At 40.3% G+C, this 27,731-nt stretch overlaps 1 protein-coding gene across 11 annotated transcripts in view; it reads left to right on the top strand.

The window, feature by feature from the left end:
• Nucleotides 1-27,731, top strand: part of LOC124147190 (basic salivary proline-rich protein 1-like) — a 68,090-nt gene that overhangs the window by 21,769 nt on the left and 18,590 nt on the right. For 4 of the 11 annotated variants that reach the window (XM_046517806.2, XM_046517809.2, XM_048381481.1 and 1 more), the window contains exons 2-10: nucleotides 1,611-1,672; nucleotides 3,807-3,851; nucleotides 7,119-7,136; nucleotides 10,313-10,366; nucleotides 18,960-19,079; nucleotides 23,332-23,421; nucleotides 23,928-23,972; nucleotides 25,237-25,383; nucleotides 27,038-27,065. In XM_046517806.2, coding sequence (XP_046373762.2) covers nucleotides 1,611-1,672; nucleotides 3,807-3,851; nucleotides 7,119-7,136; nucleotides 10,313-10,366; nucleotides 18,960-19,079; nucleotides 23,332-23,421; nucleotides 23,928-23,972; nucleotides 25,237-25,383; nucleotides 27,038-27,065 — 609 coding nt within the window. Of the gene's footprint in view, nucleotides 1-1,610; nucleotides 1,673-3,806; nucleotides 3,852-7,118; nucleotides 7,137-8,606; nucleotides 8,779-10,312; nucleotides 10,367-18,959; nucleotides 19,080-23,331; nucleotides 23,422-23,927; nucleotides 23,973-25,236; nucleotides 25,384-27,037; nucleotides 27,066-27,731 lie in introns of those variants that run through there. The other 7 variants (XM_048381482.1, XM_046517807.2, XM_046517811.2 and 4 more) reach the window with 7 other exon arrangements.

Below are 27,731 nucleotides of genomic sequence, written 5' to 3'. Positions count from 1 at the left end.
GGCAAAGAGAAAAATGTCATCCTTCTGCCAATGCTAAAGGTGTAATAGACAGCAGTGAAGAGCTATGTCTTTGAGGCCAAATAATCAGAGGGCGATTACCACAGAGAAATGAATGGAAAGGTATTCCTAAGATGGTTTGAAATGAGGTTCTTCCTCGGCTAGACGGCCCAAGCATGATGGTGATGGATAGTGTGAATTACCATAACATCTGGGAACACAAAACTATAACCCCAACGACAAGCAGTTTGAAAGCCACATTGCAAGAATACCTTACCCTGTTACAACTCACAATGTTCATTTCAAACCAAGTGAGACAATGGTGCAACTGATGGAGAAAATCAGAGTAAATGAAACTCCTGTATCGAATAACACAGACCATCTTCCCCACGCAAGCTTGTCCACTAGTCTATATCAAAGCCTTAAGTTTCTACCCTTTGCCACATGAAGGCCACTTTTCTTGGCTCGACCTTGGCACCACTTTGCGTAGATCACGCGTTGTGCCCCTTGTCATGAAAACATGATATCCAATCAGATCGCTGTCCTTATCTTGTATAGCTTCACAAAAATGGAGACTAGTCCTAGTCAATCAGATAATGAAAACAGGCGTGATTTCATCACTGACACAAAAACATAGGCAATTGTTGGGGGTTTTAAAAGATGAAAAAGACATATTCGTGTCAGCAAAGAATCATTTTCATACAAATATGTACCAGGCGTGGATGTTGATTTTGTTCTGTGATTGAACCATCGATATGTGCGATAGTCCAATCATATTCAGCACAGGAAAGTGGGCTTGATGTGGCAAGGGTGGAAACAGGACTTTGATAATAATGCAAGTGGACGCTCTTGCCTCGGGAAGATAAGGACAGACAACCTTGACTCACTTTGTGATCCAAGTTTTTGTACGTACTACTGTCCAACACTGCAAGTTAAACCCAACTGAGCTGATCTGGTCCAACTGCAAAGGTTTTGTGGCCACATTCAACACAATTTGTACAGTATCTGTTGTGAAAGATATTACATATGCATCATTTCCGGTGATAACACAAGAAGTTTGGAAAATGCACAAGACCATGTGATATAGGGCAGGAATACCGTCAGCAGGAAGGGGTTGACATCCAACCTTGTTTTTGTTCACTTATGGGATAGTTCCAACTCAAGTTCCGAGGAATGTGACTAAATTCTTGTGACACGACCCGTGTCCTTGTGCTACCAGCCACATGTGCATGCACCTGGGCAGGTGAGAGAAGAGAATGTTACCATGGTTACAGTCTGTTTTGAATTTGTCATTATTTGTATTAAGTTTGTGTATTTTTCAGATGTAAATATCTCCAAAGTATCAATAACACTATGCTTGTGCAAATGACATAAACTGACCAGTAGCACAACCCCACTGAAACTGACCTGAAGTTACTTCATGCTTGAGTGTAAATGAAAACCATCATGAAATATCATAGATCTATCATCAGTTCATGATTATCATCAATAAATTATGTTGGTTTTCCCTCCCTAGAAATTGCATGTTTTTTCACAATCTTGAACTATTTTAGCATGTTTAGTTATCTCTCCCCGAATTTCTCTGTTATTCTCAACTGTACTTTTATTTCCAGCGATGACATCTAAAGGCAAAAGTAGAGCAGCATTGCCGCCTCCTGGTGGCAGACAGTCAGATGTAAGTTGTTTCACAAAGTCACTGTATTCCTCCATCACCCGTCAGATGTAAGTTGTTTCACAAAGTCACTATTCCTCCATCACCCGTCAGATGTAAGTCGTTTCACAAAGTCACTATTCCTCCATCACCCGTCAGATGTAAGTTGTTTCACAAAGTCACTGTATTCCTCCATCACCCGTCAGATGTAAGTTGTTTCACAAAGTCACTATTCCTCCATCACCCGTCAGATGTAAGTTGTTTCACAAAGTCACTGTATTCCTCCATCACCCGTCAGATGTAAGTTGTTTCACAAAGTCACTATTCCTCCATCACCCGTCAGATGTAAGTTGTTTCATAAAGTCACTATTCCTCCATCACCCGTCAGATGTAAGTTGTTTCACAAAGTCACTATTCCTCCATCACCCGTCAGATGTAAGTCGTTTCACAAAGTCACTATTCCTCCATCACCCGTCAGATGTAAGTTGTTTCACAAAGTCACTATTCCTCCATCACCCGTCAGATGTAAGTCGTTTCACAAAGTCACTATTCCTCCATCACCCGTCAGATGTAAGTTGTTTCACAAAGTTACTGTATTCCTCCATCACCCGTCAGATGTAAGTTGTTTCACAAAGTCACTATTCCTCCATCACCCGTCAGATGTAAGTTGTTTCACAAAGTCACTATTCCTCCATCACCCGTCAGATGTAAGTCGTTTCACAAAGTCACTATTCCTCCATCACCCGTGAATACATACGACCGTTTGGCAGTGTGGTTGCTAGGCGTAACCAGCGAATCAAGGCCTGGCCTGGTTCTAGTGGGAGGGGAGCCAGTGAGTTGTCTGACCAATCAGCACTCAGGTTACATCAGACAGTTTTGATTGTCGACATGTCTTGTGCAACGTGTTACAGGCTTGCTACTATTCTACTTGGCATGTTACTTCTGTAACTGGCAACATAATTTCAAGCGCAGAGTTAGACACATTTTATTTCATCGAGTTATGCAGCCTGAATTCATTGCCTGACTGAAAACAAACACATGTCACTACTACACTGCATTTTGGCAGTGTGTATTCACGAGCAAGGAGGACTGTAGTGTCCACAAACCTGCTAAAACAGGCTTACACCTAGTTAAAACAGGCCAATACAGTGTAAAGACAGGCTAACACAGAGTTATGGAAATTGATCCCTCAAAAAGCTGCATAAGCGACATGTTTTAAATTCATTAGAGCATGTTAGCATTTTAAAATATATACAGGTGTGTGGAAAATCAATGCCTCACTTGCCCGACTCGTTACGTGAGATTGCCGGACAAGCAAAAAAATACTTCAGTTGTCCATGTACACCATTAAAATTTAGAAGACCTTACTCAATTTTGATAAAATATTCGTAACAAGTACTGAATACAACTTTGTAAACGTTAAAACATTGTGAGGAAAACAAGTCCAACTAAAGGCTGTGTATTGCTTCCTTCCTTGTTCTTTGATGATTCTTTAGGACACATGTTTTGATTGGTTGATCCAGGTACCAAGTTGCCAATAGAGGGACATTATTGTAAGAAGTAGCAGGTAGCACTTGTGGCTCAAAAAAGCATGGAAATATGAAGACTGATCCATCAATGTCAAAACAAAACTGCCGACGCGGGCAGTAAAATACTAATTTTGTGGTAAAAACACCATCTTTGGTTAATAATCTGGACAAGAAAACTTTGTCTACGGAAAAATTATGTTTGACTGTTTGATTGTCCGGGGACAGTTCACAATCTCGGTATTTCCACACCTGTGTTATATCGGCCATGTACATGTGAATTTTGTCACCCAAAGTGTTCCATAGCAGGCTTAATTTATTCATATCTGGTGTTTAATACCATGCACATGTCTTATTGCTTTACATGTATTTAATAATAACGCCCAATAATAATCATCATAATCATGATTATTAATGACAAGTCTGCATTTGCAATGCAGCATGGGATAGCTACCATTTGTAGAGGTCAGTATTCCGATGCTGCAAATCTGCAAACTTGACCACTTGCCAACATCTGCAGTTCTCTTCTCTACTATTGCTTTGATTACTGATAAAATCATAATATTTTGTAATAACTCGTCAGCATTATTTAATTAATGATTTAACTCCACATCTATGTTTCTGTCCCCTAGGCGCCACCACTCCCAGCTCGCAGGGCGGTACCGCCTCCTCCACAGGTGGGATATGGTTTATGATCTCACAGCTCCAGATAAGCTGAAAATATAAAATAAAGGACTAAATGAGTTGCTTGCATACAAATATGGCAAAAGAAAATTGTTTCTCAGGGAAAGGTTTTTTGAAAATATGAATTATTTAATAAGTAAACAGTTGTTTACAATCAACCTTGGAAAGTGGGAAAGGGTTTCCCCCGATATAAATGTAGTCCTTGGTGAATAAAATTCTGACATCTCCTTTCGTCAGATTTGAAGCAGCTAGTGGCGGCCACCTTGGTAACGCTTTAAGCAGGAAGACCAAGCTTTTGTACCATTGTAAATCACAGAACTCAACTTCACTGAATCTTCATGTTATCCAGTGTATGCTTTGTTTACCAACCAGTTAACCAGCTTAATTTGTGTGCATAAATAGCTGATATGTCTTTTCACAATTACCTTTACCTCATTTTTTCAATGTCATTTGAATTAGGATTAATTTCTTAAAATAATTTTACAATGTCTCCACAAAGCAATGATTATGAGACTTGTGACCATGAAAACATCTTAAAATAACACAAAATATGCATATAGATTTGGAGGTAATGCTTTTCATATCAAACATATATTAAAGTGAAATAACAAAAATAAAAGGGTACTCTGGAATATATTCCTACCATATTTTCTTGTGTGTAGTGCAGACTTTTTACCAAAGTGGTAAGCATCTGAAAATACCTGTGCTCGTGGGTGTTACCAAAGTGGTAAGCATCTGAAAATACCCGTGCTCGTGGGTGTTACCAAAGCGGTAAGCATCTGAATATACCCGTGCTCGTGGGTGTTACCAAAGCGGTAAGCATCTGAAAATACCCGTGCTTGTGGGTGTTACCAAAGCGGTAAGCATCTGAGAGCATTCCTCCCACATCAAACTGACATGGCATGATATAACGGGAAGACAATTCGAAGCGGATAAACGCAACTCATTCACATACAAGAAAATGTATTTTGAAAAAAATCGATATAAATCAAATTAATTTATTATAGCCTTTACTGTTGGAGTACTAAACTATTTGAAAACAAGCATGATTGTAATAATTATGACAATAACCTTGGTAACATGGTCCTACTAATAACAGTGATAATAGCAGCCCTGGTAATAATTCTCACAATAATATTTTCTCTTTATGTGGATTTATGTCAGTTCCTTACACGGACCCTTGTAAAGTGAATGTAAAGCAAATGTAAAGTGAATGTTAAGGGGATGTAAAGCAAATGTGAATGCAAAGGGAATGTAAAGGGAATGCAAAGGGAATGTAGAGTGAATGGGAAAGGAATGTAAAGGGAATGCAAAGTGAATGTAAAGGGAATGTAAAGTGAATGCAAAGGGAATGTAAAGTGAATGCAAAGGGAATGTAGAGGGAATGTAAAGGTAATGTAAAGCAAATGTAAAGGGAATGTAAAGCAAATGTAAAGTGAATGTAAAGTGAATGCAAAGGGAATGTAAAGTGAATGCAAAAGGAATGTAAAGGGAATGTAAAGTGAATGTAAAGGGAATTTTAAGCAAATGTAAGGGGAATGTAAAGAAATTGTAAAGCAAATGTAAAGGTAATGTAAAGCAAATGTAAAGTGAATGTAAAGTAAATGTAAAGCCAATGTAAGTGAATGTAAAGCCAATGTAAATGCCATGTAAAATGAATGTAGAGTAAAGGTAAAGTGAATGTAAAGCCAATGTAAAGTGAATATAAAGCCAATGTAAAGTGAATGTAAAGTAAATGTAAAGCAAATGTAAAGGGAATGTAAAGCAAATGTAAAGGGAATGTAAAGTGAATGCAAAGGGAATGTAAAGCAAATGTAAAGGGGATGTAAAGCAAATGTAAAGTGAATGTAAAGCAAATGTAAAGGGAATGTAAAGTGAATGCAAAGGGAATGTAGAGTAAAGGTAAAGGGAATGTAAAGCCAATGTAAAGGTAATGTAAAGGGAATGTAAAGCAAATGTAAAGTGAATGTAAAGTGAATGCAAAGGGAATGTAAAGCAAATGTAAAGGGGATGTAACGCAAATGTAAAGTGAATGTAAAGCCAATGTAAAGTGAATGTAAAGTAAATGTAAAGCAAATGTAAAGGTAATGTAAAGCAAATGTAAAGGGAATGTAAAGGGAATGTAAAGTGAATGCAAAGGGAATGTAAAGGGAATGTAAAGCGAATGTAAAGGGGATGTAAAGCGAATGTAAAGTGAATGTAAAGCCGATGTAAAGGGGATGTAAAGCGAATGTAAAGTGAATGTAAAGGGAATGCAAAGGGAATGTAAAGTGAATGCGAAAGGAATGTAAAGTGAATGTAAAGTGAATGTGAAAGGAATATAAAGGTAATGTAAAGCAAATGTAAAGGGGATGTAAAGCAAATGTAAAGGGAATGTAAAGGTAATGTAAAGGGAATGTAAAGCAAATGTAAAGGGGATGTAAAGCAAATGTAAAGTGAATGTAAAGGGAATGTAAAGTGAATGCAAAGGGAATGTAAAGTGAATGCAAAAGGTAATGTAAAGTGAATGTAAAGTGAATGTAAAGCAAATGTAAAGGGGATGTAAAGCAAATGTAAAGTGAATGTAAAGGGAATGCAAAGTTAATGTAAAGTGAATGTAAAAGGGAATGTTAAGTAAATGTAAAGTGAATGTAAAGGGGATGTAAAGCAAATGTAAAGTGAATGTAAAGCCAATGGAAATGCCATGTAAAATGAATGTAGAGTAAAGGTAAAGTGAGTGTAAAGCCAATGTAAAGTGAATGTAAAGTAAATGTAAAGCAAATGTAAAGGGAATGTAAAACAAATGTAAAGCAAATGTGAAGGGAATGTTAAGTGAATGTTAAGTGAATGTAAAGGGAATGTAAAGCCAGTGTACAGCGAATGTAAAGGGAATGAAAAGTCAATGTTAAGTGAAAGTAAAATATAGGTAAAGCAAATGTGAAGGGAATGTAAAGCAAATGTGAAGGGAATGTAAAGTGAATGTAAAGTGAATGTAAAGCAAATGTGAAGGGACTGTAAAGTGAATGTAAAGCCAATGTAAAGTGAATGTAAAGCCAATGTAAAATGAATGAAAAGGGAATGTGAAGTGAATGTAAAGCAAATGTAAAGTGAATCTAAAGCAAATGTAAAGCAAATGTGAAGTGAATGTAAAGTGAATGTAAAGCAAATGTAAAGGGAATGTAAAGCAAATGTAAAGCGAATGTAAAATGAATGTAAGGCAAATGTAAAGCTTTCCCTAAACTAGTGTCATGTGTTAACTGTTTTTTGTTTAACTTTTTCAGCCAAATGCAGCAGAAGAGGTAAGTAAAACACAGCTGTGTATTTTGCAGCAATACAAATTTGAAAAATGACATGTTTTGTCATGACATTAGAGTCTTTTTGGAGAGATTATTTATTTATCCATCCTTGTTGTATTTGCATAAATCAATTTTGTTCCTTGTAAGTAGGATCAAGTTCAACGTTGCCGATCAATTCATGCATGAGTGAAGCAGTGTAGGCTGAAGACCCACTACTTCCATTGCAAATAATGCCAGCACATATTTTGCAGAATTTAGTTCATTATGCATGCAACATTTCTTCACGAGAAATGCATGGTCAGCACAATGCATGCTCAGCTACTATTTCTTTGTTAATAAATGCATGAAGAATAATATGTGTATATTGTGCTAGCCTTAATCCAGGACTGTTAGACAGGGAGTACTGTTTTTTTAGCTCACCCAACGAAAAGTCATGTGACCTTATGTTGTGGCACATTGTCTTTTGTGTGGTTGTCTGTTTGTTGTTAATTTTAATTTTCAACATCTCTTCTGAAAGGTCTATGGCCTGTTTGTAAAACTTGCTGTCAGAATTCCCATCTGACTTTACATTACTAGGCTATTTCTGTGTGTATGACCATGAACGTATGTGATTTGCTGAATAACATATGTTGGGATTTGGTCCTATTTTAATCCCAGCTATGTTGTATCTAAAAACTGAACACACAATTCCAATCAGGTAAACATGGTGGCAATTTTTTCTTCATAATTCATATGAGCTACAGAAACTTGTGGCTTTTTAAAAAATCCTTTTTTACCTTGTTGAAAATAGCATTGCTGAATTGTCAGCATTAGAACCATTGTCTTGTTGATGTAGGTACTCGTTTACAGTGCTTAGAATGCTTTTTATTCATACTACATTGACATTTTGTCACTTTTTATTGGTTTTCATAAAAATGGATTGGAAAGTTCGAATAAGTGAAAAAAAAAAGAATATTCTTATCATGCAAGATAAAAAGCTTAAAACAACATTATTTTGATAAACTAATAAACAATATACATATGCTATTGTTCATAATGTATTCATACAAGGTAGTTGTTCATTGATACGGAATATTGCTAAAAGCAGTGTAAAAATGAACTAACTCACTCATTGATACATAAAATTGGAGCAGTTTCATAAAAAACATGAATTTTATACTCAAAATATTTTTTGTCAAAGGTGACCTGTCAGACAGGATATGATAATGTTGCTTTAGTTACTTCTTATTTGGCCTCCAAAGCATGTTAAACATTTTCAGTTATTTCAATAAGAACAGCATTTTCTAGTTTTCATCAAATAAAGTGTCAAGTTGAGGAAGAAAGAATGATTGTCCAAGTTTTCCTTTCTGTCCCTGCTCATCCTAGACTGGCCTGATCAAGTGACGACAATTCAGAATTATCTTAGGTGTTGCATTGTTATTGTCATTTGGTCCATAGCTTTAGATACACAATGCTGTGCAGTGTCAGTAACCTTGAATAAATTATGTGGGGAATTATTTCCTGCTTCCATCTGAAGAGTAAACTTGATAGTCTGGCTGGAGTGTGATAGATGGTAGACAGTGTCATCCTGCCTGGCATTTATGGTGTACCACTCCTTGTCAGCATCAGGAGAATACTGTCTACACTGGGAGAGATGTCGGATCAGGTCAGTAGCTCAGGGCTTTGTGGTAGCTGCAGGTCTTGGTACTTAGGAATGTTGTATCTATGTAGTGGTTCACTAGTTCACAAGTTCCGTAGCTCAGGGCTTTGTGGTAGCTGCAGGTCTTGGTAGCTTAGGAATCTTGTATCTATGTAGTGGTTCACTAGTTCTGTAGCTCAGGGCTTTGTGGTAGCTGCAGATCTTGGTAGCCTAGGAATCTTGTATCTATGTAGTGGTTCACTAGTTCTGTAGCTCAAGGCTTTGTGGTAGCTGCAGATCTTGGTAGCTTAGGAATCTTGTATCTATATAGTGGTTCACTAGTTCTGTAGCTCAGGGCTTTGTGGTAGCTGCAGATCTTGGTAGCTTAGGAATCTTGTATCTATGTAGTGGTTCACTAGTTCTGTAGCTCAGGGCTTTGTGGTAGCTGCAGATCTTGGTAGCTTAGGAATCTTGTATCTATGTAGTGGTTCACTAGTTCTGTAGCTCAGGGCTTTGTGGTAGCTGCAGATCTTGGTAGCTTAGGATCCTTGTATCTGTGTAGTTGTTCACAAGATCACAAGTTCCGTAGCTCAAGGCTTTGTGGTAGCTGCAGATCTTGGTAGCTTAGGAATCTTGTATCTATGTAGTTGTTCCCTAGTTCACTCGTTCCGTAGCTCAAGGCTTTGTGGTAGCTGCAGGTCGCGGTAGCTTAGGAATCTTGTATCTATGTAGTTGTTCCCTAGTTCACTCGTTCCGTAACTCAGGGCTTTGTGGTAGCTGCAACTCAGATGTTCATGAGTTTAATAGCTTAGTTCTGACTCAGAAGCTGTCCAGTTGTTAATCCCACTAGCTCGGTGCTCGAATAGTTGTTCAGTGCTCAGATAGTTGTTCAGTGCTCAGATACATGTTCAGTGCTCAGATAGATGTTCAGTGTTCAGATAGATGTTCAGTGTTCAGATAGATGTTCAGTGTTCAGATACGTGCTCAGTGCTCAGATAGTTGTTCAGTGCTCAGATAGATGTTCAGTGTTCAGATACATGTTCAGTGTTCAGATACATGTTCAGTGCTCAGATACATGTTCAGTGTTCAGATACATGTTCAGTGCTCAGATAGATGTTCAGTGTTCAGATACATGTTCAGTGTTCAGATACATGTTCAGTGCTCAGATACATGTTCAGTGTTCAGATACATGTTCAGTGTTCAGATACATGTTCAGTGCTCAGATACATGTTCAGTGCTCAGATAGATGTTCAGTGCTCAGATACATGTTCAGTGCTCAGATAGATGTTCAGTGCTCCAATAGTTGTTCAGTGCTCAGATACATGTTCAGTGTTCAGATACATGTTCAGTGCTCAGATACATGTTCAGTGCTCAGATACATGTTCAGTGCTCAGATACACGCCTGTTTTTCATGTAACCATGGTAACTACCGTGTTCTTTTCTTTCTTCTTTATTCAGCATGTTTAGAGGCAAGCCTTGGAAGATGCAGCATGTTTGAAATATTGCTTATGCTGCACTTTTCACTGCACACTTAGTCCACTATATTACATGCATGTTTCAGGATTCAGACGAAGATGTCAATTATGAAGAACCATCATCCCAAACTGAACAGAATGTAAGTGAAGGGGTGCTAGTTTCCAGAGGTGTGATGAATTTCCTAGATACAAACTGTATTAATGACATCACGTAGGAGTGTGGTGTCTTGGCTGGTTGAATATGTGAAGTGTTTGATCAGGTGACTGAAGGGATGATCAATCTTAATAATTCTGGAGGGAAAGCACATTGTGGCTAAACTCCTTTCCCGTTTGTCTATCATGCAGGCAGGGCGATGTTACATTGGTGTGAGTCTATAAGACAGGGTGGATGTTACATTGGTGTGAGTCTATAAGACAGGGTGGGTGTTACAATGGTGTGAGTCTATAAGACAGGGTGGGTGTTACATTGGTGTGAGTCTATAAGACAGGGTGGGTGTTACATTGGTGTGAGTCTATAAGACAGGGTGGATGTTACATTGGTGTGAGTCTATAAGACAGGGTGGATGTTACATTGGTGTGAGTCTATAAGACAGGGTGGATGTTACATTGGTGTGAGTCTATAAGACAGGGTGGATGTTACATTGGTGTGAGTCTATAAGACAGGGTGGGTGTTACATTGGTGTGAGTCTATAAGACAGGGTGGGTGTTACAATGGTGTGAGTCTATAAGACAGAGTGGGTGTTACATTGGTGTGAGTCTATAAGACAGGGTGGATGTTACATTGGTGTGAGTCTATAAGACAGGGTGGATGTTACATTGGTGTGAGTCTATAAGAAAGGGTGGGTGTTACATTGGTGTGAGTCTATAAGACAGGGTGGGTGTTATATTGATGGGTGTTACATTGGTGTGAGTCTATAAGACAGGGTGGGTGTTACATTGGTGTGAGTCTATAAGAAAGGGTGGGTGTTACATTGGTGTGAGTCTATAAGACAGGGTGGGTGTTATATTGATGGGTGTTACATTGGTGTGAGTCTATAAGACAGGGTGGGTGTTACATTGGTGTGAGTCTATAAGACAGGGTGGGTGTTACATTGGTGTGAGTCTATAAGACAGGATGGGTGTTATATTGATGGGTGTTACATTGGTGTGAGTCTATAAGACAGGGTGGGTGTTACATTGGTGTGAGTCTATAAGACAGGGTGGGTGTTATATTGATGGGTGTTACATTGGTGTGAGTCTATAAGACAGGGTGGGTGTTATATTGATGGGTGTTACATTGGTGTGAGTCTACAAGGCAGGGTGGGTGTTACATTGATGTGTTTCTACAAGACAGGGTGGGTGTACACTGATGTGTTTCTATAAGACAGGGTGGGTGTACACTGATGTGTTTCTATAAGACAGGGTGGGTGTACACTGATGTGTTTCTATAAGACAGGGTGGTCGTTACACAGATGTGTTTCTATAAGACAGGGTGGGTGTACACTGATGTGTTTCTACAAGGCAGGGTGGGTGTTACATTGATGTGTATCTACAAGGCAGGGTGGGTGTACACTGATGTGTTTCTATAAGACAGGGTGGGTGTACACTGATGTGTATCTACAAGGCAGGGTGGGTGTACACTGATGTGTTTCTATAAGACAGGGTGGTCGTTACACAGATGTGTTTCTACAAGACAGGGTGGGTGTACACTGATGTGTTTCTACAAGGCAGGGTGGGTGTACACTGATGTGTTTCTACAAGGCAGGGTGGGTGTACATTGATGTGTATCTACAAGGCAGGGTGGGTGTACACTGATGTGTTTCTATAAGACAGGGTGGGTGTACACTGATGTGTATCTACAAGGCAGGGTGGGTGTACACTGATGTGTTTCTATAAGGCAGGGTGGGTGTACACTGATGTGTTTCTACAAGACAGGGTGGGTGTACACTGATGTGTTTCTATAAGACAGGGTGGGTGTACACTGATGTGTTTCTATAAGACAGGGTGGGTGTACACTGATGTGTTTCTATAAGACAGGGTGGGTGTACACTGATGTGTTTCTACAAGGCAGGGTGGGTGTACACTGATGTGTTTCTACAAGGCAGGGTGGGTGTACACTGATGTGTTTCTATAAGACAGGGTGGGTGTACACTGATGTGTTTCTACAAGGCAGGGTGGGTGTTACATTGATGTGTATCTACAAGGCAGGGTGGGTGTACACTGATGTGTTTCTATAAGACAGGGTGGGTGTACACTGATGTGTATCTACAAGGCAGGGTGGGTGTACACTGATGTGTTTCTATAAGACAGGGTGGGTGTACACTGATGTGTATCTACAAGGCACGGTGGGTGTACACTGATGTGTTTCTACAAGGCAGGGTGGGTGTACACTGATGTGTTTCTATAAGACAGGGTGGGTGTACACTGATGTGTTTCTATAAGACAGGGTGGGTGTACACTGATGTGTTTCTACAAGGCAGGGTGGTCATTACACTGATGTGTTTCTAAAAGGCAGGGTGGGTGTACACTGATGTGTTTCTACAAGGCAGGGTGGGTGTACACTTATGTGTTTCTATAAGGCAGGGTGGGTGTACATTGATGTGTTTCTACAAGGCAGGGTGGGTGTTACATTGATGTGTTTCTATAAGACAGGGTGGTCATTACACAGATGTGTTTCTATAAGACAGGGTGGGTGTACACTGATGTGTTTCTATAAGACAGGGTGGGTGTTACATTGATGTGTTTCTACAAGGCAGGGTGGGTGTTACATTGATGTGTATCTACAAGGCAGGGTGGGTGTACACTGATGTGTTTCTATAAGACAGGGTGGGTGTACACTGATGTGTATCTACAAGGCAGGTCGGGTGTACACTGATGTGTTTCTATAAGACAGGGTGGGTGTACACTGATGTGTTTCTATAAGACAGGGTGGGTGTACACTGATGTGTTTCTATAAGACAGGGTGGGTGTACACTGATGTGTTTCTATAAGACAGGGTGGGTGTACACTGATGTGTATCTACAAGGCAGGGTGGGTGTACACTGATGTGTTTCTATAAGACAGGGTGGGTGTACACTGATGTGTATCTACAAGGCAGGGTGGGTGTACACTGATGTGTTTCTACAAGGCAGGGTGGGTGTACACTGATGTGTTTCTATAAGGCAGGGTGGGTGTACATTGATGTGTTTCTACAAGGCAGGGTGGGTGTTACATTGATGTGTTTCTATAAGACAGGGTGGTCGTTACACAGATGTGTTTCTATAAGACAGGGTGGGTGTACACTGATGTGTTTCTATAAGACAGGGTGGGTGTTACATTGATGTGTTTCTACAAGGCAGGGTGGGTGTACATTGATGTGTATATACAAGGCAGGGTGGGTGTTACATTGATGTGTTTCTATAAGACAGGGTGGGTGTACACTGATGTGTTTCTACAAGGCAGGGTGGGTGTACACTGATGTGTTTCTATAAGACAGGGTGGGTGTACACTGATGTGTTTCTGTAAGACAGGGTGGTCGTTACACAGATGTGTTTCTATAAGACAGGGTGGGTGTTACATTGATGTGTTTCTACAAGGCAGGGTGGGTGTTACACTGATGTGTTTCTATAAGACAGGGTGGGTGTACACTGATGTGTTTCTATAAGACAGGGTGGGTGTACACTGATGTGTTTCTACAAGGCAGGGTGGGTGTTACATTGATGTGTTTCTATAAGACAGGGTGGGTGTACACTGATGTGTTTCTACAAGGCAGGGTGGGTGTACACTGATGTGTTTCTATAAGACAGGGTGGGTGTACACTTATGTGTTTCTACAAGGCAGGGTGGGTGTACACTGATGTGTTTCTATAAGACAGGGTGGGTGTACACTGATGTGTTTCTACAAGGCAGGGTGGGTGTTACATTGATGTGTTTCTACAAGGTAGGGTGGGTGTACACTGATGTGTTTCTACAAGGCAGGGTGGGTGTACACAGATGTGTTTCTATAAGACAGGGTGGGTGTACACTGATGTGTTTCTATAAGACAGGGTGGGTGTACACTGATGTGTTTCTACAAGGCAGGGTGGGTGTACACTGATGTGTTTCTATAAGACAGGGTGGGTGTACACTGATGTGTTTCTATAAGACAGGGTGGGTGTACACTGATGTGTTTCTATAAGACAGGGTGGGTGTACACTGATGTGTTTCTACAAGGCAGGGTGGGTGTTACATTGATGTGTTTCTATAAGACAGGGTGGGTGTACACTGATGTGTTTCTACAAGGCAGGGTGGGTGTACACAGATGTGTTTCTATAAGACAGGGTGGGTGTACACTGATGTGTTTCTATAAGACAGGGTGGGTGTACACTGATGTGTTTCTACAAGGCAGGGTGGGTGTACACTGATGTGTTTCTATAAGACAGGGTGGGTGTACACTGATGTGTTTCTATAAGACAGGGTGGGTGTACACTGATGTGTTTCTACAAGGCAGGGTGGGTGTACACTGATGTGTTTCTATAAGACAGGGTGGGTGTACACTGATGTGTTTCTATAAGGCAGGGTGGGTGTACACTGATGTGTTTCTATAAGACAGGGTGGGTGTACACTGATGTGTTTCTACAAGGCAGGGTGGGTGTACACTGATGTGTTTCTACAAGGCAGGGTGGGTGTACACTTATGTGTTTCTATAAGACAGGGTGGGTGTTACATTGATGTGTTTCTACAAGACAGGGTGGGTGTTACATTGATGTGTTTCTATAAGACAGGGTGGGTGTTACATTGATGTGTTTCTACAAGACAGGGTGGTCATTACACTGATGTGTTTCTACAAGGCAGGGTGGGTGTACACTGATGTGTTTCTACAAGGCAGGGTGGGTGTACACCGATGTGTTTCTACAAGGCAGGGTGGGTGTACACTGATGTGTTTCTACAAGGCAGGGTGGGTGTACACTGATGTGTTTCTACACGGCAGGGTGGCTGTACACTTATGTGTTTCTACAAGGCAGGGTGGGTGTTACATTGATGTGTTTCTATAAGACAGGGTGGTCGTTACACAGATGTGTTTCTATAAGACAGGGTGGGTGTACACTGATGTGTATCTACAAGGCAGGGTGGGTGTTACATTGATGTGTTTCTACAAGGCAGGGTGGGTGTACACTGATGTGTTTCTATAAGACAGGGTGGGTGTACATTGATGTGTATCTACAAGGCAGGATGGGTGTACACTGATGTGTTTCTACAAGGCAGGGTGGTCGTTACACAGATGTGTTTCTACAAGTCAGGGTGGTCGTTACACAGATGTGTTTCTATAAGACAGGGTGGGTGTACACTGATGTGTTTCTACAAGGCAGGGTGGGTGTACACTGATGTGTTTCTATAAGACAGGGTGGGTGTACACTGATGTGTTTCTACAAGGCAGGGTGGGTGTACACTGATGTGTTTCTATAAGACAGGGTGGGTGTACACTGATGTGTTTCTACAAGGCAGGGTGGGTGTACACTGATGTGTTTCTATAAGACAGGGTGGGTGTACACTGATGTGTTTCTACAAGGCAGGGTGGGTGTACACTGATGTGTTTCTATAAGACAGGGTGGGTGTACACTGATGTGTTTCTACAAGGCAGGGTGGGTGTACACTGATGTGTTTCTACAAGGCAGGGTGGGTGTACACTGATGTGTTTCTATAAGACAGGGTGGGTGTACACTGATGTGTTTCTACAAGGCAGGGTGGGTGTACACTGATGTGTTTCTACAAGGCAGGGTGGGTGTACACTGATGTGTTTCTACAAGGCAGGGTGGGTGTACACTGATGTGTTTCTACAAGGCAGGGTGATCATTACGTTGATGTGTTTCTACAAGACAGGGTGGGTGTACACTGATGTGTTTCTATAAGACAGGGTGGGTGTACACTGATGTGTTTCTATGAGACAGGGTGGGTGTACACTGATGTGTTTCTACAAGGCAGGGTGGGTGTACACTCATGTGTTTCTACAAGGCAGGGTGGGTGTTACGTTGATGTGTTTCTACAAGACAGGGTGGGTATGTTCCATGGTAATGGTTCTTCATGATCACCGCTATGCTGATATGATGCTTGATGTTTGTTATTATCACACAGTTGCATTTCACTGTTGTCACACACACTGTTGCACTATTGTATTGTTGATTGTTCTATGCATCATGACCATTGTAACTGTCATGCATGTTTTTGTCCCGCTGTCTATTGTCATGTTGATTGTGATGCACAATGTTGTAGTTTTAATGATGACATGATATCTGTGATGAATACATTGATTGCCATTTCGATTGGGGGATTGTATTTTGACTTAATGATTGTCATATGGTCACACTCTTTCAAACTTATCACTGTCTTGGTTTTTACCAATGTTACCATTGCCATTGTCACCTGTGTCTTCACCATTGTCATATTCACATGTTGTCGTCATTGTCATACTCACATGTTGTCATCATTGTCATATTCACATGTTGTAATCATTGTCATACTCACATGTTGTCATCATTGTCATATTCACATGTTGTCACCATTGTCATACTCACATGTTGTCATCATTGTCATACTCACATGTTGTCATCATTGTCATACTCACATGTTGTCATCATTGTCATATTCACATGTTGTCATCATTGTCATATTCACATGTTGTCATCATTGTCATATTCACATGTTGTCATCATTGTCATATTCACATGTTGTCACCATTGTCATATTCACATGTTGTCACCATTGTCATATTCACATGTTGTCACCATTGTCATATTCACATGTTGTCGTCATTGTCATATTCACATGTTGTCATCATTGTCACACTCACATGTTGTCATCATTGTCATATTCACATGTTGTCGTCATTGTCATATTCACATGTTGTCATCATTGTCACACTCACATCTTGTCATCATTGTCATATTCACATGTTGTCACCATTGTCATATTCACATGTTGTCACCATTGTCATACTCACATGTTGTCATCATTGTCACACTCACATGTTGTCATCATTGTCATATTCACATGTTGTTGTCATTGTCATAATCACATGTTGTCATCATTGTCACACTCACATGTTGTCATCATTGTCATATTCACATGTTGTCACCATTGTCATATTCACATGTTGTCGTCATTGTCATATTCACATGTTGTCATCATTGTCATACTCACATGTTGTCATCATTGTCACACTCACATGTTGTCATCATTGTCATATTCACATGTTGTCATCATTGTCATATTCACATGTTGTCATCATTGTCATGTTCACATGTTGTCACCATTGTCATATTCACATCTTGTCGTCATTGTCATACTCACATGTTGTCACCATTGTCATACTCACATGTTGTCACCATTGTCATACTCACATGTTGTCATCATTGTCATACTCACATGTTGTCACCATTGTCACACTCACATGTTGTCATCATTGTCATATTCACATGTTGTCGTCATTGTCATATTCACATGTTGTCATCATTGTCACACTCACATCTTGTCATCATTGTCATATTCACATGTTGTCACCATTGTCATATTCACATGTTGTCACCATTGTCATACTCACATGTTGTCATCATTGTCACACTCACATGTTGTCATCATTGTCATATTCACATGTTGTTGTCATTGTCATATTCACATGTTGTCATCATTGTCACACTCACATGTTGTCATCATTGTCATATTCACATGTTGTCACCATTGTCATATTCACATGTTGTCGTCATTGTCATATTCACATGTTGTCGTCATTGTCATACTCACATGTTGTCATCATTGTCACACTCACATGTTGTCATCATTGTCATATTCACATGTTGTCATCATTGTCATATTCACATGTTGTCATCATTGTCATGTTCACATGTTGTCACCATTGTCATATTCACATCTTGTCGTCATTGTCATACTCACATGTTGTCACCATTGTCATACTCACATGTTGTCACCATTGTCATACTCACATGTTGTCATCATTGTCATACTCACATGTTGTCACCATTGTCATATTCACATGTTGTCACCATTGTCATACTCACATGTTGTCATCATTGTCATACTCACATGTTATCACCATTGTCATTCTCACATGTTGTCGTCATTGTCTTTCTCAGTTGTTGTTGTCATTGTCATACTCACATGTTGTCATCATTGTCATACTCATCCATTCCATCCTGGGTCACACACATACATTTCTTCCTGGGTCACACATACATTTCATTCTGGGACACACAAATACATTGTATTCTGGGTCACACACATTCATTTCATCCTGGGTCACACACATCCATTTCATTCTGGATCACACACATCCATTTCATCCTGGGTCACACACATACATTTCATCCTGGGTCACACACATACATTTCATCCTGGGTCACACACGTCCATTTCATCCTGGGTCACACACATACATTTCATCCTGGGTCACGCACATACATTTCATCCTGGGTCACGCACATACATTTCATCCTGGGACACACACATATATTTCATCCTGAGTCACACACAATCGTTTCATCCTGGGTCACACACATCCATTTCATCCTGGGTCACACACATCCATTTCATCCTCGGTCACACACATACATTTCATCCTGGATCACACATACATTTCATTCTGGGTCACACATGTTCATGCTTCATCTGTAGTAATGATATCTAACACCCTGGGTATTGCATGTCTCCAGTGATTCACCCAATAGCCTGTATTGTCCTAATTCATTTCCTTCTTGTACATTTCACTGTATTTGACAACTTTCAGATACAACAAGAGATATATGATGACTTTACGGAGGATACAGACGAATTTCCCCCACCCCCCTCATCCCCGCCCCTACCCCCACCCCCCTCTCGTTCAACTCGTCCACTGCCAGTGCCACAGGTACAGTGCTTCCCAGTGTTTGCATGTACTCTAGCCATATGCATGCGTTGCCATATGTAGGTACTGGCCCACCCTGGGGACATGCCCTACTAGCACTTCTTTGTTTGATTTCATTGATGGTTTGGGTTGACAAAACTCCTTCTTTCCTCACTGAGTTTGATGGACTGGGATTTTGGTAAATTCAAGGTTTTCATATTTCTTGTGTTCTTGGCTGCATGATTCTCCCACAGTTGAAATATTTATGAGTATATATTTCTGTTATCTTGCATTTATTTATTTTATTTTGTTTCACCTTTATGATTATTTATTCAAGGGTGCATTGTTGGGCAGGTACAATGACAGGTATGCATTTTGACAGGTGCAAAACTTACAAGGTCTAACTCACTACTTATTCCAGCTCTACAGTGCTAATAGCTAAACTAAAATATTAACGCATTCACTACTAATGGCTGTAAGATTGAACCAGCCCTTGTGAAACCTGTCGCCTGCCATTTTATTCAATGTTTTCAATGTCAAGAGCTGTTTTATGCGTTATATCTGGTCATTTTGTCATGGACAAAATGCTTCTACATTTAGGAAACAAATAAGTCCTTGGTACACAGATCGTTATCACTAAAATTGCGTTTTTGAGAAATTAGCAAAATGCCAACCTGTTAACCCATCTATTTCTGTTTTTTTCTTAAGGGATTCACCTTTTCTGGGTGTTCTGTCTGCAGTTTTTTCTTCCTGCTTTTTGTAAGGCAATAAAATGAAATCAGGATTGGATTGGATTGTTGTTTAACGCCGCACTCAGCAATATTCCAGCTATATGACGGCGGTCTGTAAATAATTGAGTCTGGACCAGACAATCCAGTGATTAATATCATGAGCATCGATCCACGCAATTGGGATCGATGACATGCATCAACCAAATCAGCGAGCCTGACCACCCGATCCCGTTAGTCGCCTTTTACGACAAGCATAGTCGCCTTTTACGGCAAGCATGGGTTGCTGAAGACCTATTCTACCCCGGATCTTCACGGGGCTGGTGGTCAAAATGGCAGGAAGACCCATTCTGTTGTTGCTGTTGTTTGTTGTTTAATGCAGCCCTCAGCAATATTCACAGCTACATGACGGCGGTCTGTAAATAATCAAGTCCGGACCAAACAATCCAGTGATTGACATCTTGCACATTGTTCCACACAATTGGGACATGATGACATGCATCAACCAAGTCAGCGAGCCTGACCACCCGATCCTGTTAGTCACCTTTAACTGCAAGCATGGTCACCTTTAATGGCAAGCATGGGTTGCTGAAGATCTGGATCTTCAGGGGTCTGAAGAGCTGTTCTTGCCTGTGACCATCAGTGATCTGTTGATTAAGTGTCGTCATAGTGACTGGTAGTTGCAGTCCAGCTCAGTGTAGTGGGGATGTTGTCCCAGCCTGATGTTGTTCATGCTGCAATGTTGTTTCATACATGTTGATCATTGCTGTTTTCCACATTGAGGATTTAGTCATACCAGGTTTTTAATCAGAAGATGCACTAGGTTTATCTCCATTCTACCATGACAATATATTTTCATCTTTGGTTTTGTATGTATGTTAAAAAGTTACAAAATGCAAAGTACCCTGAAGAACATGACAGTTTATTTTTGCATTTGAGTAAGCATTGGCACTAAAATAATCTGTGTTCTATATATAATTTCACTTGCAACTCTGAAATCTTTTTGTATCTTAATTTGACATTGAGAACATACATACAAAATTATTATGAAGAAACCTGCATCTACCTAACACTCAACATACGTGAATGGCATGCTACCTGTAATGTGAGTACCATAAACGTTGTAATAAGGCCCCTGTGTGCTTAGAAAATTGGCAAAGGGAAAGTAAGGGTGGGCTCTTATTAACATCATACATACAAGTTAAATAGAGTTGGAGATCAAGCGATAGAGATCGAACTCAGTTCGAACCTCAATGAGACTAACACTAAACCATTTATAATCACAAGAAAATACGGCTGTAATGTAAATCTTCAGACTCACAGATTGGTCTAAAAGTTGGTCAGATTGCGCTTAGTGGAGCTGGGCAGTTATGCCAATATGATTTCTTTATGTCATTCAACATGGCCGTTCCCGCTACCACCAGAATTCTCCAAGCATAACTTTGTGTATTTATGTAGAATTCCTACGTTTTTCTGAGATGATTTCAGTACAAAGGGACTTGGGATAAAATAAAACAGTTATCTCCCCTTAAAGTGGGTACTATTGTAAACATCTCGGGCTGCGAAATAAAAACAGAAATCGGTGTACACTGATTCGGTCTGGGTTCAAAACGAAATGGTAACAAAAATCAGGGTACAACTCAATATATTGTTTTGTACCAAGGGTACATTTTGATGGTAATTGATGGAGAGTGTCCCTATCAGCGTGTGCCCTTCACATAAATATTCATTAATGGTGCTTGGATCATGATAGTCGAACAGGGATTTGGTAGGAGCAAGCAAAACAAGATGCAAGATTATTAGTTGTCATGGTAGAATGGATTGATACAGAAGATGCCCTTACCCTGGTAGGAATACGACCCATTTGTCAATGGGTTAGGAAAACCTAACAAGTACATAGTTTCTTGAGGACTGAGTACCATACTTTTTACTGTATGGTGCTAGTTGTCGATGTCGACCAATCTCCTGAAGCATTTCAGCAGCATGTGATCTGGTTGTGTATGTGTATGTACCCTCTTATCTTGAATGTCGGCCCATTCTTGAACTGGGATAAATCCTATCTGGTCCAATTCTGAATATGGACAAACCCTATCTTGAAAGTAAGTCCAGTCCTGGGCCACTTGCACAAAGCGATCTTAGCGCTAAGATGATCGTAACTCCCATTCTTAAACATAGGATTACAATAGTTGTAGCGCTAAGATCGCTTTATGCAAGTGGACCCTGAACTTGGACACATCCTTCCTTAAGATTGAGAACCTGGGTTCAGTACTAACTATTCAGTTCAGTCAACCCATCCCCAGTTACATATTTCCCACCCACAGACCTAGGCCCAGCAGCCACAGTCACTATAATGACAAGCTGTGGCTGTGTAACTCTGAATCACTTTCAGACCAGCTTGCAGCTCATCCATCGGTTACCTGTTCAGCAATGAACATTTTTAGCTCACCTGTCAAGTAGGCTCATCGTAGGGTGTGTTGTCAGTCTGTCTGTCATCAGCTGCTATCTCCTCTGAACCTGCAAGGCCTGTGAAACTGAAACTTTATCGTCCCTGCTTTTGTGTCTCTAATAATGCTCACAGAGTTCAGACTCAATCATTAAAATGGAAGCCATGGCAGACATGTTTAAAGTGTCATTTTTGCCAATTACTCAATTATTAAATTATTAAATTAAATTATTAAATTTGATATGCAGCAGGTATGTGGTATGTGTAATACCAGATAATATGTGTGGTGTCTCTAAAATTGCTTGCAGAAATATGATAATCGATCCCCATTGTGTCCCCATTATTCCTCCTAATTCAAGGACGGTGGGGTAGCCTACTGGTTACAATGTTCGCTCGTCACACCGAAGACACGGGTTTGATTCCCGACATGGGTACAATGTGTGAAGCCCATTTCTGGTGTCCACTGCCTTGATACTGCTGGAATGTTGCTAAAAGCGGCGTAAAACCAGATTCACTCACTCACTCACTCACACAAAGATGGATAGGTGCTCATGATTTCAGTCAGTTGTCAAGTAAATTTTTACCACATGGTTCAGTTTTCATTTGAAAAGGAGTAAGCGAGTGAGTGAGTGAGTTGGGTTTAACGCCGCTTTTAACAGTGTTCCAGTTATATCGCGGCGTATCAGCTTAATGTCGGAGGAAAGCCCGATGTGATGCAGGTTTGAGATGTTTATCACTTCGGTGAAACCCACAAGCACAGGTATGGTGCTGACAAACCTAGAAACATAATTGGGGTGAACCGGGATTCGAACCCACAATCATAGGTTTCTGGCATGCCAAAGGGACGCAACTCTGCACAGCGATTTGAAAAGGAAACTTTTCATGCAAGTGTGTATTGACCCTGCAGGAAACTTTTCATACACATGCTGACTCATTGGGAATATCAAGTTGAAGGTCACGCATGGTTGAATTAATGGCCCAGTTATTCCTTGTTACGAACTCAAACAATAGGACGTCAACAGAATTTCTTTTTCTCAAACTTGTCTTGTTGGGACTTGAGTTCTTTGTCAAATGAAGGAATCTTATGTGAGACATATACTTTCAGGAATCACAGGATCTTTATGATGAATTTGAAATGGAACATCCTCCAGAAATTAATCCATACAACCCGTCCAAGCAAGAGGATCAGGGAGAGGTATAGCTAGGTTGTGTGTGGCCATTGAGGCAATGCATTCCTCTTCATATGGAACATGGCAACACCATGACCTTTTTATCATTAGTTGGTTGAAAACCTGTGTTTGTAGTCAAAATGAAAAAAAGTTATTTTTGTACAAAAGTTTTATTAGCAGGATGAATATTTTTCAGTTTGTTCTTCGTCCTTTTGTGAAATGTAACAGAAGTGTTATTGTTTTGAAAGTATTTCAGTGGTAACAGAGCCAAATGTTGCTTGCAGTAGCAGTATCACTCTCAGTGGTAACATATAAAACCCTAAACTGGAATGTTTTTTTAGTCAGTGATTATTAAAACAGGTCTGAAATGCTTTATGAATTCTAACACAGAGTAATAGAAATTGACCCTTCAAATAAACACAGACACAAGAGCTTCCCTTGCCTGATTGCCACACTTAGCATGTTCGTATGTGGCTAGCTGTCCTGTTAGTCATTGCATGCAGTACACCAGGGAATATGTTTCTATTTTCAGATTTATGATGAGTTTGAAGAAGTAGCAACCGATGAGGTTTATGCGGTGAGACATTCTTTGTTCTACATAGGCTACTACATGCTTGTTTGGAATAAACAACACTGTGATAATATTGTGGACTGTTGGGTGCAGTCCCTGGTGATATGGCTGTAATATTGCTGACTGTTTTCTAAGTCCCTGGTGATATAGCTGTAATATTGCTGACTGTTTTGTAAGTCCCTGGTGATATAGCTGTAATATTGTTGACTGTTTCTTGCAGTCCCTGGTGATATAGATGTAATGTTGCTGACTGTTTTGTGCAGTCCCTGGTGATATAGCTGTAATATTGCTGACTGTTTTATGCAGTCCCTTGTGCATGTTGTGATACAGCTGTAATATTGCTGACTGTTTTGTGCAGTCCCTGGTGATACAGCTGTAATATTGCTGACTGTTTTATGCAGTCCCTGGTGATACAGCTGTAATATTGCCGAATGTTTTATGCAGTCCCTGGTGATACAGCTGTAATATTGCTGACTGTTTTGTGCAGCCCCTGTTGATACAGCTGTAATATTGCTGACTGTTTTGTGCAGTCCCTGGTGATATAGCTGTAATATTGCTGACTGTTTTGTGCAGTCCCTGGTGATATAGCTGTAATATTGCTGACTGTTTTGTGCAGTCCCTGGTGATATAGCTGTAATATTGCTGACTGTTTTGTGCAGTCCCTGGTGATAAAGCTGTAATATTGCTGACTGTTTTGTGCAGTCCCTGGTGATACAGCTGTAATATTGCTGACTGTTTTGTGCAGTCCCTGGTGATACAGCTGTAATATTGCTGACTGTTTTGTGCAGTCCCTGGTGATACAGCTGTAATATTGCTGACTGTTTTGTGCAGTCCCTGTTGATATAGCTGTAATATTGCTGACTGTTTTGTGCAGTCCCTGGTGATACAGCTGTAATATTGCTGACTGTTTTGTGCAGTCCCTGGTGATATAGCTGTAATATTGCTTGTAGACTTGGTTAACAAACCAACTGGTACACACATCACTGTGGTGATTCTAGGTTAGACTTGGTTTCCAGCAACCTATACTATAGGTGGTCAGCTTCGGTGATTTTGTTGATTACTTGTCATCGTACTCCAATAATGTGGATTTTTGGTGATAATTTCAATCACTGGATTGTCTCGTCCAGACTCGATGAGTTCCAGGTAGATGTCAAATGGCTGCAATAGTGCCGAGTGTGGTGTTCAAAAACACATGCACATACATCCTAGCAGTATAAACTACCGGTATGCGCACAATGACAGTTGATGAAGATTGACTTACATCATTCAGGACCCTGATGAAGACAATGACCCCCCCCCGCCTCCTCCCACTAACTTCCCCAAGACACATGGGAGTAAAGCACCACCCCTCCCTCCAATGGGGAACAGACGAGGATCACAGCCCTTGCCGCCACCCCCTCGGGGGACAAAACATGAGGTGAGTGCTGCTTCCCTGAAGGTATGCTGTAGTTACTACCATTCAGGCACTCATTGTATCAATCATAAGGGTAAGAAATTGGGTTAAATGGGTTAGAATTATTCCCATCAACCTGCTATTGTCTTATGAGGCAAAAGCCTTGAAGATCCCGGTCAGACTATGTCTTCAGCAACCCATGCTTGCTATAAAAGGCGACTTTGCTTGTCTTAAGAGGAGACTAACGGGATCGGGTGGTCAGGCTTGATGACTTGGTTGGTGCATGTCATCGTATCCCAATTGCATGGATTGATGCCAATCACTGGATTGTCTTGTCCTGACTCGATTCTATACAGACCGCTGTCATATAACTGGAATATTGCTGTGTACGGCATTAAGCAACAAACAAACAAACTTATTACAGTAAACTACGGTTATAACGAACACGCTTATAACGAACTAACGGATATAACGAACTAACTTTTTAGTCCCGACTATATGCTGTAGTTATGCTGTATATATGCTTATAACAAACTACGGTTATAACGAACTAAAATTAGTAGTCCCTTTGAGTTTGTTATAACCGTAGTTTACTGTAGGTGACTTAGTACATCAGGTGGTCTGGTTCGGTGACTTATTTGAGTGTGTGTTGCTGTTCACAATATCAGTCATTGGATTGTCTGGTCCAGGCTTGATTATTTACAGATTACAGGGTTAAACAACAAACATAACCACATAAGGGTTAAACAATGAAGTCCAATTACTTTCCGTTATTTGCAAGTTTGCATTTTATAGATTATTGATGCTTCATTGTTATGAGCAATACAATAGGATGTCATCCATTGTTTATGATGTCACACTTGGACAACAGGCTAGGTCATCTGAACAATAAGCTGATGTCATGCAGTTTCTTTGTAGGGTTGACATTTCATGTATTTTCTTTCTGAAAATGACAATGAGTAATATTTAGAATTCTCATCTCAAACTGGCTTCCACAGGAGATATTGCTTGGGTGAGATGAAGCAATATCTAGTAGGAGGTATCACTATAGTGAAACTGTATCACAATGCTTTGCAGACCATTGTAACGTCATCAGTTACCATGATGTCACAATCGAATGATGTCACTAATCTGTCTCTGAAGACGGATAGCTGTACTTTTACACTAAAGACGGGATGGTTGGTTATCCTAGTGGTTAAAGTGTTCACTTGTCACACCAAAGACCCGGGTTCGATTCCTCACATGGGTACAATGTGTGAAACCAATTTCTGTTGTCCCCCGCTGTGATATGAGTGGAATATTGTTAAAAGCGGCAAAAAACAATATTCACTCACAGTGCTCGAGAAAACGTTTTTTACTGTTTACAAACTGAAAAACTTGGAAGAAGGATGTTAGAATCTCACCCTCATGTCTTTGATAAGAAATATATGAATACTCGTCCACAAGAGTTTAAAATTCCTCAACAAGTCTCAGAGTTTTAAACTTTTAAAACCTTGTTGACCATCGATGCATCAGCTTCAGAGTGACAGTCCAATCATGAACATTGAACTGAGGATAGTCCCAGTCTGTCCTTATGAATCCATACGGTGAGAGGTATTGATGAGGAGGAAGATGATGCTAAGAGATTGCCAAGAGATTACCAGGAAGAAAAATGTCTACAGATATCTTTTTGTTTCAGGATACTCCCCCTCCTCAAGCAATTGAAGGTAAGGTCATTTTGATGTCTACTTCTGATTATACCAATGGCCCTTTTCTTTTTTTTGGTTACAATTGACACTTTTACATGTAGGCCTCCCTTTTTTTAACTTGCTTTACAGATGTTTTACAAGAATAATTAATACCTGTCAGTTGGTGGAAAACGAAAAAAGAAAAGCGATTCAGATTTTTTTAATACTTTTCTCTTCCACTACAAGTAGGCTGGCTGAAAATCGAGCTGTTTTACATTTCTATACATAAATATGGTTTGTTTTCAATCAGTGGAGTGCTGACAGGACTGACCTGATTGACATGACTGACATGATTGACATGACTGACCTGTTTGACCTGCTTGACATGATTGACAGGACTGACCTGTTTGACCTGCTTGACATGATTGACATGACTGACCTGATTGACCTGATTGACATGACTGACCTACTTGACATGATTGACATGACTGACCTGTTTGACATGATTGACCTGTTTGACATGATTGACATGATTGACAGGACTGACCTATTTGACCTGTTTGACCTGCTTGACATGATTGACATGACTGACCTGATTGACCTGCTTGACAGGATTGACATGATTGACACGATTCACCTCTTTGACCTGATTGACCTGCTAGACATGTATCCTTCTCCTCTTACACAAGCCACACAAGTACAACA

The sequence above is a fragment of the Haliotis rufescens genome, unplaced genomic scaffold (assembly GCF_023055435.1).
Source record: "Haliotis rufescens isolate VD_foot unplaced genomic scaffold, xgHalRufe1.0.p SCAF_39, whole genome shotgun sequence".
Lineage (NCBI taxonomy): Eukaryota > Metazoa > Mollusca > Gastropoda > Lepetellida > Haliotidae > Haliotis > Haliotis rufescens.
Note: the sequence above shows the minus strand (reverse complement) of the source record. Positions and strands in the feature narration are given on the sequence as shown.